Genomic DNA, 11861 nt, shown 5'->3' on the forward strand with positions numbered 1-11861 from the left:
TGAAGAATCACAACGGTACCAATGTATGAACAGAGGGCAGTTACAGCTAAAGCTCAGCTCCCAGGCTGTTACCTAATATCTAACTTTTCAGAGACACTTTGCTGGGCTGGAGCAGCCAGGATTCTTCCCATCTGCCCCGGGGCAGGAGTAGTTGGAGTCAGGATGGCCAAACACAGAGCGCCAGTGGGTTTGCACTGACAGGCAGCACAGAGGAGGAAGTAAAAATTGAGAATCTTACACCAGAGACATAAATCCTCAGAGAGTCCTATGTTACAGCAAAGCAGATTCAAATTAGACTTCAGAAAAACCTTTTTGACGGCTAAGAGAGTGAAGCACTGGGATAGATACTTGTAGAGTTTCCAACACAAAGTCTTGAATAATAACTGCCCTGAGGTATGTATGCGGGTCCTGTTCTGGGTAGGAGGATGAACCACAGGTGCTTCTGAGGTCTTTTCCAGCACTATTTCTGTGACGCTGCTCTCAAGTCCATTGTCCCACCTCCAGAAAAATGGAAGTGAGTTTTTTCTTCCATAGCTTTTTTTTAGTCTACACATTCAGTGGTGCTAATGACCGAAGTGAGAACAGGACGACACGTTTGCAGCCTTCTGCTTCTGAGCATCTTTTCCTCCACCCCAGCACGTATGGGAGCTTTTCTTGAATCTGTATGGTGCTCTCCAGTCTCCTGACAGACCAACAACCATGCATGCTGCTTGCCTTTCTGCACTGCCAAAAAAAGAAGATCTGAAGGCTTTGCATGTTCAAAGACAATCTCTTCTTTTTAGTGTATTCTCTAGGTCTCCGGAGTGGGAGTCCAGTGATATAACAATTCCCCTGTTTCATGTGCATGCTGTATTCCGCTTTTTCTTTAGCAGTGTACAAGAGAGTTTATTTTTAGGACGCTATCCCACGATACCCTTAATAACGCAACTTCTACATAATCTAACCCTCAGTAACTTATTTTCTTCTTCAATCTATTGTAAGCCCTGTCTCCTCTTTTCGGCTTCCAAGCAAACTTTTTTCTTCCAGATTTAGTAAATTTTTATGAAGTGCAGAATTTGGCTTTACACAGAAAGTCTGCTGCACCCTTAGCCCTGGTATGCTTCCCAGCTCTGCATTTTGCACAGCTTCACCACCAGCAAATGAATCAGCAACAAACCAGGCACTATACCTATTTCATCCTTCTACATCCTTTACATTACACCTTATGTTTTCATGAGCAAATGATTGCAAGCTGAACTCATTTTTTACATTTTTATATTATATATCCACTGATTTCTAAACCGCAATGGGCGGTATAAGGCAATGACACTCATGACACAGTCTTCACTGAGCTATCTGGTCATGCAATAGTCCCTTCCTCTCTAACCACTTAAGTATGTTAGAATTATTTAAAAATTATATGCAACACTTTTCTAATGTTGTCCTTTCATGTAAACTATGGTCACAAACCACATGATTGAATAAAGCAGAAATATTCCTGCTAATACGTGCTTTTCACTATGAGAAACTGCATGAGACCATTTTTCAGTGCTCAACCTTAACTTATAACATTTTCTTTTCTCTTTTATTATTCAGAAGAAGATGTTTTCAGTGCCTGGAAAAATACCATGTGCTACCTCAGACAAAGGAGTAAGGCAAAAAAAAACCCACACCACACTTGAAAAACTCCCTCTGTGATTTGCTTAAGTGGCAATTTATGTGGATAGGAAATATGCTGCTCATTTCAGTTAGAAGAGAGTCACAGCCAAAAATAATCCTATTATAAACTATACACAAATGTAGATCAGGAATTTCCCTAAATTCTATTTACAGAAGAAGCGCTGGATGAAGATCCAGAGGATCTCTTCCCAGTCTATGGTGAGATCTGTTTCTTATGTGAAAAGTGGTTTTAAGTATTTTAAGTATTTTATCTTTCTGTAGTTATTTTGCCATCTACAAAGGGACATAATAAAACTTATTTTTTCTTTATAAAGTGCTGTGAACTCTATGGATGAGAAGGACTATACTAAAAACAAGTCACATTTGTAGCATTATTGTTACTATTAACCTAATACAAGCAAGAATACCTGTCAACTTCTAGGTTTAATGGGATATGCCTATCAAAAGTGACACTGGCAGAAAAGACCCATATGCTACTTTTTAAAGTTGGTCATACTGACAAAAAACAAGGTTTGTTTAATAGAAAAATGTTCCTGATAAATGCTGGAGCTTCCCTACAGAGCAAAAACTTAGTATAACCCCTTAATAACGAGCAGAAGAGCAAACCAGGTTGGCCACTATCCAGTTTAAAAGCTGATATGACTCAGGGGTCATCCATCACAAACCATCCATCGCACTGCTTTCAGTATGTGGAGAAAGAAACACCCTGATTCAGATAAATCCCATCAGCAGCCCGGCTGTTCAGGAAAAGCCATCGGGAGCCCCTTCTGAAAAACAGGTGGCCAAAGTGGGTGTGCTCAGAAGGTGTGGACATCAAAAGCTGCTGCTATAAACTGCTCCACTGTGAAATCTAGTCAATGCACAGCCTGTAATTGGTTTCAGAATGCTATGCTTGTGCCATGCTAAAGAAAGTAGCTGAGAAGATGTAAAACCAAGTGAGGAGATGTTGGTTTCACAGTTAAATTGCTGAATTCGGTAAGATGCATGTACCTTCAGCCCACTTAATATGGTAGTAAAGCAAATTTCTACACTTACAGAATCAAATTGTACACAGTACACCACTTCATCCCTTGAGCTCATTTTCTGACTAAGTTAGGTTCATCACTAAGTGCAGCCCAGGTTTTCATTCACATTTGCACTAGCATATGGCAAATATTAATTCAGGCCATACTTTGTTGTCTTTCTCACACCTAAAACCTCACTGAAATGCACAGCACGAGTGCAAGGTTTTCTACTTTTTAACAGTGTGTTGTGAAAATATGAATTGCAATCTGCTGTAGGCAATATTTAGAAAAAAATTAAGTACACAATCAACACTATAGAAAAATCCAGAATCTGTAAAAGTCAAAAAGGAGGTTCCAGTATAGGTTGGGAAATTACATATTAGAGAGCAGTGTAGGGGAAAGGGACCTGGGGGTCCTGGTGGACAGCAGGATGACCATGAGCCAGCACTGTGCCCTTGTGGCCAGGAAGGCCAATGGCATCCTGGGGTGTATTAGAAGGGGGTCCAGAGAGGTTCTCCTTCCCCTCTACTCCGCCCTGGTGAGACCCCATCTAGAATATTGTGTCCAGTTCTGGGCCCCTCAGTTCCAGAAGGACAGGGAACTGCTGGAGAGGGTCCAGCGTAGGGCAACCAAGATGATTAAGGGAGTGGAGCATCTCCCTTATGAGGAAAGGCTGAGGGAGCTGGGTCTCTTTAGCTTGGAGAAGAGGAGACTAAGGGGTGACCTTATTAATGTTTATAAATATATAAAGGGTGAGTGCCACGAGGATGGAGCCAGGCTCTTCTCGGTGTCAAACAATGATAGGACAAGGGGTAATGGGATCAAGCTGGAACACAAGAGGTTCCACTTAAATCTGAGAAAAAACTTCTTCTCAGTAAGGGTGACAGAGCACTGGAACAGGCTGCCCAGGGGGGTTGTGGAGTCTCCTTCTCTGGAGACATTCAAAACCCGCCTGGACATGTTCCTGTGTGACCTCACCTAGGAGTTCCTGCTCCAGCAGGGGGATTGGACTAGATGATCTTTTGAGGTCCCTTCCAATCCCAAACATAGTGTGATACTGTGATAACATCTTAATTCTGGTAAGTATATTTGATTATTAATCCACACAGCAACAACAAAAAAGAATGTTAAAGAACCTGATCCTTTGGTAAAATTTAGTTTATACTTTGTTAAAATCCCTATTTCTCACTCTGTAACATTTTCTTTAGGACATTCTCAAACTACCTCATAACATGCCCATGAAATACATCACTTATCTACTTTACAGATGAGAAAATCAAGCAAAGCATAATTAATTAATTCTTCTAAAGTTGTAATCATCCTTAATACAGAGATCAAAGATATTCTACTGTACTTCTGGGAATAAGGGAGCAAAGTAGAGAAGTGAAGTTCACCCCAGTCTCTGAATTCCATGGTAAATCAGAGATAAACTTCCTGCTTACATGGTGCTAAGTAACTGATTTAAGATTAATTTATCAAATATGCCCACCTCTCACAAGGTTGTAGGCAGAAGGATGTGCCACTGAGACAAACAATGAGCTGCCATCCTACAACGTCACTGGTTTTGCCAATTGCAATCAGAATAGCTACAAAATGGTACTTAACTACTAACTTAAGTCTGCAGAGAGGGTGACAAAGGTTGTGTGACAGAGATCTGGGATTGAGGATAAGATTGTGTGATGGTGTGAAAAAACTGTTTCTTCCAAAATCCTCAACACCTCCAATAAGCTGGAGGTTAAAAACAATCCTGCAAAATAACCGATGATTTAATCAAATATACAGAGACCTCTAGGCTCAACTGCCTATGTGGCTTGATAAGTGAAGCAGACACACTGAGAGGGAGGTAGTAAAATACATTAGCTACAGTGTTACCAAAAGGGTATCCGAAAACATTCTGATTTTTGGGAAAATGTTATTTATAACGTCACACGTATGCAGGGCAGTTAGAGGGAACCTTTGGTTGAGTTCTCTTGCAAAGAACAACTGCAGGTAGGCCCTATGGGCCCATCATCATCACAAAACAGAAACCTGTATGACCACAGGTCCACCATCCTTAGAAACTTGAGTGATGCGGGTTTGGTAACCACTACATCCAAAGGCTGTGGTTAGATACTATAACCAAGGCGCAACCAAGACTTCAATTAAAAGCAAGAAAACCACAGAGCAGTAAAAATTCAGCTTTGGTCTAGAAAAAACAAAAACCCAAAACCGAACACAAACAAACAAAACAAACCCTACCCCTCACTATTTTGCATGGTATCGCATTCAATATCAAAATCACATTCAATGCATGGTAACATCCAATACAACATTGAAGGCCTCACAACATGCCAGATTTCTTTACCATCATGCATGATGTATAGCACTTCCCATCCTTAAAGCACCCACTGATATTAAGGGATGCTGCCTGCAGGACATGAGACCGGGGTTACCAGGCAAATTGATTGCAACACCAAAAAAAGCAGTAACACGGCATGGGAAGAACTGGCCAGGTAGCAGCACTGCAGGAACAAGCCTGGGAGCTACAAGGAGTCATGAATATAAACCAGCAGCAACATATAATCACAGCAAAGGTAACTGGGATGCCTGGACAGAAGCAGAGCCTCTAAGGCAAGGACAGCTATGCCTCAGCTCTGTTCAGCACCGGTGAGGCTGTTGAGCAGCATATTCCACAGGGACATGGCTGCACAGGAGCAAGTTCATGGTCTGAATGATCAGCAATCCAGAAAGTATGATGTAGACTTAGGAAAAGTTTGGAGAAACTGGAGCCATGCAGTCTTTCGAGGAACTGGAGTCTGTCTTTCTGCGGCAGAAGACTCAAGAGATGGAACAGAACGTGAAAGACACAAAGCTGAGGAGCAGTAGATCTGCTGAACATCTGCCATGAACAGGATGGCAAATAGCAGGCTTAGACAGCAGCAAGGATGCTCCAGGTTAGACCTTAGGAAAAACTTTATAGTGTAAAGGACAATAAAGTAGTGGCAGAGGGTGCTTAAAGGAGAGGTGGAGACTTTTAAAGAGGATTAAACAAGCATCCTGCAAGAAGCATATGAGTACTCCTGACCCTGCTTGAGGCCAGCATGCAAGACAAGGTGACACCACACAGCCCTACCCAAGAGGGTGTTGCAGGCCTGAGCCTCTCCAAGGCGCCATGTAGAAGACACTACAGGAAAACAGAGCTCACCCAACTGACATAGGACAATAAAGCAGTCATGTGCCCAGGAGACAGCTGGGTACAATGACAAAATCCTAAGGCCACACAAACCTCAAAAACAGAAGCTTACTGAAGTTTTTCCTCTCCTTTCTCGTTTGACTCCCCTCCCTTGCAGTTTTAACATAATTCCAGGAATTTCAAATATATGTAAAAGTATATCATTCCCCTGTACTTGGTGCTGGTGAGGCCCCACCTTGAATCCTGTGTTCAGTTTTGGACCCCTCACTACAGGAAAGACATTTTGGTGCTGGAGAGAGTTCAGAGAAGGGCAATGAAGCTGGTGAGGGGTCTGGAGCACAAGTGTGATGAGGAGCGGCTGAGGGAACTGGGGCTGTTCAGCCTGGAGAAAAGGAGGCTGAGGGGAGACCTTATCGCTGTCTGCAACTACCTGGAAGGAGGTTGTAACATGGAGGGTGTTGGGCTCTTCTCCCAAGTAGCAACTGATAGGACAAGAGGAAATGGCCTCAAGTTGCTCCAGGGGAGGTTTAGACTGGATACTAGGAAAAATTTCTTCACAGAAAGGGTTGTGAAGCACTGGAACAGGCTGCCCAGGGAAGTGGTGGAGTCACCATCCTTGAAGGTGTTTAAAAGATGTGTAGATGAGGTTCTTAGGGACATAGTTTAGTGTCAGAGTTAGGTTATGGTTGGATTTGATGATCCTGAGGATCTCTTTCAACCAAAATGATTCTATATTCTTACAGCTACAATGTTTGGACTCAATGATCTTAAAGGTCTTTTCCAACCAAAATGATTCTATGATTTTATGATCTCCATACTACAGGTTTAACAACTTAGAACTCTGAAATAACTTATCATCAGCTTCATCCAGTTGCGCATTTCATTTTTCTTCTCACTAGCCTTCCCACTCTGCTCCTACTTTCTTACTTTTTTTTTTTACCTCTACATCATGGAATTATAGCAAAAAGCAAGATAAACAAAAATGATTAGATGAAAGCCGCAAGCTTTTTTTGAAAGCTGAAGTATGGGAGATTTACTTTATCCTTGGTATCAGCAGAGTTAAATACATCAGGGAGGAATGAAGTATATCGATAGCTGAAAGGTTTTTTCATTTGAGTTCACTTCTACAGCAAATTTTCTGCTAGATCCACTTTTGAGAAAGAATGTAATAAACAGAGTTATTCTCTGTAGGGTTATTGACAAGAAAAAAAAGAGTTATAAGTAGTATTGATTTAGGGTGGAATGGTAGAACGTGACAATCAATAGAGCTTAGTCAGATATAAAATAGGAGGAGTGACACAAGTCATGAGAGGGTTATTACAAGAGCCAAACCCTGATACCAGCTAAGAAAGAGAGGAAGCTCTAAATGGGATCCAAAATGTAAGCCATGGATTGCTTTATAGAAAAAAAAAATAACCCTAAACTATTCATTTTCATTTTGTAATATGTGAGATAGTTTTTATTTCAGCATATTGTCACTGCTGTTTTTCTAAAGCTTTTGAAATAAATTCTTTCCACCTCCATAGTATTTTCATTAAATGTCATCAAAGCTCTTTTCAAATCTCTGAGAGAAGTATGATTATCCTTATTTAACAGATAATGAGAAGATAGAAAGAGATTTGGACTACATTTTCCGAAGCAGTTAGTAATGTCTCTGCCTTCTGTCTGGATACACAAATCCATAAACCAAGAGACCTACAGACATGAAATTTTCAAAAGTGCCAGGAAACCACAACTTTGGTTGATGCCAATGGCTGCTTACAAGTTCTCAAACTTGGGGTCACAGGCTGGGGAGCCAAAAGCTGAGCCTTCAGGGCAAGCTGTGTGAGCACAGTAAGCTCACTCAAAGATACAACAGAGCCTAAAATAGGAGGGATTCTAATTAACAGTCCTCTATTCTAATTACAAAGCTCATTATTTTTACCACTCAAATGACTCAGGGTGAAAAAATCCCAACAACCATATATTGTACCACATGAAAGATCTACACATTTACCAGTATTTATATAGTACTTAACTTCCGAGCACAATCACACTGGGAAATAATAGCAATAATAACTTAGGAACAGCAATGAATATTTTTCACTGGCTATTTTAACCCCGGCAATTGTTCAGTGCATTGTCATTTCCTAGACTCTGGACCAAAAAACCCCGAACCTCTTGAAAGATCCTGAAATGCCTCACAAATGGAATTTGATATAAATTAGTTACACTACCAAGGTGAAAGGCAGTGGTGTTAATAACAATGAACATCACACATGAATTTATTGCAGGCATTGATGAAAACATTCAAGGGAGACACGAGCCATATTTTGAAGAACCTCTGGCACAAATCAGCTACATAAATGCCGACAAGCAAACACAGCCTCAGGGAGAAGGGGGCCTTGGATCAGTCTCATTTTTATGAATGGAGCCATTAGAAGGGGGCTAGAGAACGACAGGAGCTCACGCAACTCCAGTTGCGAGGAACGCACAAGACAGGCAGCATGGCATCACCACACTGAAACGCGAGCTGGCCAGGAAACCAAGGGTAACGCAGTTGCAGGGAAAAACAACAACAAAAAAAAGCCATTGATTTCTAAACAGGGATTCTTAGAGACTGCAACAGTTTAAAAGCTTGTTTAGCTGGAATCACATTTGCAGTCATGGGATTTCTGTTGGAAAATGGCATTATAAGCTCGAGATAGAAAATTAGGACTGAATCACATCAGGAGGAAGATGGACAAGACGACCTCTCGAGGTCCTCTTCAGCTGTATTTCTGTAAGTCTATGTTCAGTGACCGAAAACACATCTGGATCAGAGCTGCTTGGGCTTAGGCATTCAAGTTAGAAAATTTTGGCATAAGTCTCTGGCATGAGAAGAAGCGCTTGCAATTTTTATATTGGTCTCTGTCTGCCATTAGTAATGCAATTCAATCATAAAATGGCTTATTCCCCCAACACAAATATATAATATCACAGCAGAAATGCGAAGCTTCTTTCATTATCACAGCTAAGTTCATTTTACAGCAAAGCAGTTTACTTTAAGACTTTTCCAGCAATCCAACTCTAATTATGGAATGAATTTAAAGCAATTTTGTAATTAAATGTACCTGCTGAAAATATCTCACAGGCTCAATAATTTAAAATGATAGTGTAAAAATGTAATTAAAATGAAAAAGGCCAAATAAGACTGGGTCGCTCCTCCACAAGGAAAAGCGCTGAAGGACATTCCAATCGTTCCATTTTCCGACCCAAATTGCCTGTTTCCTCCCCAAATTTCTGTTTTCCCCAGTTCCGGGAAGATTTAGCACCAAGAGTCATCTGAGAGATCTCCGAGTGAACCGCGGGGGAGGGGAGACTTTTTTTTTTAATAATAAACCAACACGGTGTTTCAAAATCCTGCTGTACTTACATGGAGCTACTGCTCCCTGGCAGGGGCCGGGCTGAGGCTCCCTCCTCCCGGGGGTCCCCACGCGGGGGGCCGGAGGCCGCGCACCCCCGCGGTGGGCAGGGGGCCTGGGATGGGGCGGGGGGGCACAGGACGGAGCGGCACTCCACTCTGCTCCCCTCGGAGGGGGCGCCGGGCGCTGGGGGAGGAAGTTTCCCCGCTCCCCCCTCCCCGGGGCTGCGGGGGTGGGGATGGCTCGGCCCGGATACCGGGTACCGGGCGGAGGAAGGGGCTGGGGCCGGGGTCGCTCACTCACCGCCCGCCGCCGGCCCCTGGCCGAGGCTCAGCGCCAGCTGCAGCCAGAGCGCCGCGGCCAGCGCCCGCCGCCGCGCCGCCGGGAGGGCACCGCCGCCGCTCGCCTGCTTCCCATGACACATCTTCTGCCCGCCAAAGGCATCCGGTTCGCCGCCGCCTGCAACGAGAGAGCCGCTCCGCCTCGCCGGTTGCCCGGGGCTCAGCGCCGGTTTCGCGGGTCGCCCCCGCCGCCCCCGCCCCGCCCGCCCTGGGGCACGCACCTGCCCGGCCCCGCAGCTCCGCCGGCCGTGCGCCCCCGCACTCCCCCGCCGCACTGCCCGACCCCGCCGCCGCTACCTGCGGGGGCCCCGCCGCCAGCGCCGGCGGGCACCTCCGCGGCTGCTGCCTCCGCCGCTGCGGCTCGGCAGCCTGCCGGGGCCGGGCGGGCGCGCACAGACACGCACACAGACACGCAGAGACACGCACACGCAGGCACGGCTGCCCCTACCTGGGAGGGGGGCAGCGGGGAGCCGCAGCGCGCACCTGCCCGGCCCGCCCGTCCGCGGCCGCGGAGCGGAGCGCCGCCGCGGGGAGCCCTTCGCTGCGGGACCGCCGGCGCCCAGCGGCAGCGCGGGCAGCCCCGCCGCGGCGCACACGCATGGCAGCCGCGGGCACGGCTGCGGCGGCTCTCCGTGGCGCGGCACGGCGTGGGTGTCCCGCCGGGTGGCAGCCGGAGAGGGGGGCTGGCGGCTGGGAGGCCGGGCGGACGCGGGGGGGACTGTCACTGCACTGCTCCGGCAGCGCCGAAACACTTCCAAGAGCGGAAAAATGTGAAGTTAAGACTCGGGGTCCTCGTAGTTTCTGGTCGTTTTCTAAAGGGGGTTCATGGTGGGCAGCTCTGAGGGAACATCCTTAAGATGTCTTGTGCTTCATGGGATAGGCATAACGTTAGATATGAGATGCGGTTTATCAACGCCAATGCCAGTGCTGCATCATTCACAGTTCGTGGGAGGGCAAAGGTGTATAGCAGAGTGCTCTCGACCATCAGCTGCTGTTGAGGAAAGGCAGTACACCCAGGCCTGCCGGCTGAAGCAATTTCCCTGGTGGGAAGCAGCACCCAGCTGGATTTAGTCGATCTGTGAAATTCACTGCCACAAATCACTGAATGAGACACTGTCTTGTGGCTTAAACAGCTGCGGTATAGCTCTGTGCTTCCTGGTACCATCTACAGTGACAGAGTTAGGGGTATTGCCCCTTCACCCTCAGCTGGGCACTCCAAGCCTTCTCTCACTCAGGGACAGCTGAAGGTCTCCTTTAACTGAGGAGGTTGCAGAGATGGTCTTTTTGAAACGGATTAAGATGTGCAGCACATTCCTGGGACACAGAGAGGGGGAAGAAAACTGGTGACAAGAGAAGGCACATTTGTGACATAACATACCTGGGTTCAATGCAAAACCATATCCAAAGACACATGGGCTCCTACTTACAGCATGTGGAAATAGCACATTCCAATGCTTCAAAGCTGATAGTCGATATTGGTAAATGGATACATACAGCTGGAGTTGCTTTCAAGTATCTCAGCTACCTGCTTCTGTCTCCTCCAAGTTAAAACTTAAGGCTTTTCAAGAGGGATTTTAGCTCAACTCGGTGCATCACGCATCAGTTCAAAGAGCAGTGTAAGCAGCATAGTTCTTTATCTCTCTACTCTCCCCTGGAGAAAATGGGCATCTTGTAGTGAAATACAGGTCTTCCATTTAGAAAGGAAAGAAGTACATGGCTGATTTTCAGCTAAGAGAGTGTTTTGTCTCTGAGATACTTTGCTACTCCTTTTAAACAGGAGAATTTGGGAACTATAGAGCCTTTGCACCCAAGCATCATTACCTGACCAGGTGAGTTTTCATCTCCCCAGTCCAGCCCAAAGATAGAGTTCAGGTTAGTAACCACTTTTAAGCCAAGCAAATACAACGTAGAGACAATTACATGATAGAGATGGTTCTTCTAAGGCTATAAGCTGCTGGCTGCTACAAGTGACAGGACAGAGCAATAATGCAGCAATTCCTATTATCTGTAATAGGAATATATTTATTTTTATGTCACTGGTTTGATAACTTTACTTTTTGAAATCAAAATAGCAAAAGATACTGCCCCTAGTGAGCTAGTACTATTCCTGTTTTGCACCGATTAAAATGCAAAGTGCTGGCTGTTAAATCTATGTTCAGTGTGGAGGGGAGCATTACACCCTGATACATACTGGCCTTCTGAGGAGGAAAAGACTAATGAAATAATGCCCATCGGTGTTGATGGGTACTACTTAACCCTCATTACTGCAGTTTGCTCCTTTCCTCACATGTGTGTGGCTGTG

The 11861-nt window shown here is 45.2% G+C and overlaps 1 protein-coding gene across 3 annotated transcripts in view; it reads right to left on the bottom strand.

The window, feature by feature from the left end:
* SUSD4 (sushi domain containing 4) overlaps positions 1 to 10200 on the bottom strand; it is a 77994-nt gene extending 67794 nt beyond the window's left edge. Inside the window, exons 1-2 of one of the 3 annotated variants that reach the window (XM_065058561.1) lie at positions 10008 to 10200; positions 9522 to 9677 (exon numbers count right to left, since the gene is read on the bottom strand). In XM_065058561.1, the coding sequence (XP_064914633.1) occupies positions 9522 to 9642 (121 nt within the window). In that variant the 5' untranslated portion in view covers positions 9643 to 9677; positions 10008 to 10200. Of the gene's footprint in view, positions 1 to 9521; positions 9678 to 9780; positions 9969 to 10007 lie in introns of those variants that run through there. The other 2 variants (XM_065058560.1, XM_065058559.1) reach the window with 2 other exon arrangements.
* Positions 10201 to 11861: the final 1661 nt, after the last annotated feature.

Source organism: Columba livia, chromosome 3 (genome assembly GCF_036013475.1).
Source record: "Columba livia isolate bColLiv1 breed racing homer chromosome 3, bColLiv1.pat.W.v2, whole genome shotgun sequence".
Classification (NCBI taxonomy): Eukaryota; Metazoa; Chordata; class Aves; order Columbiformes; family Columbidae; genus Columba; species Columba livia.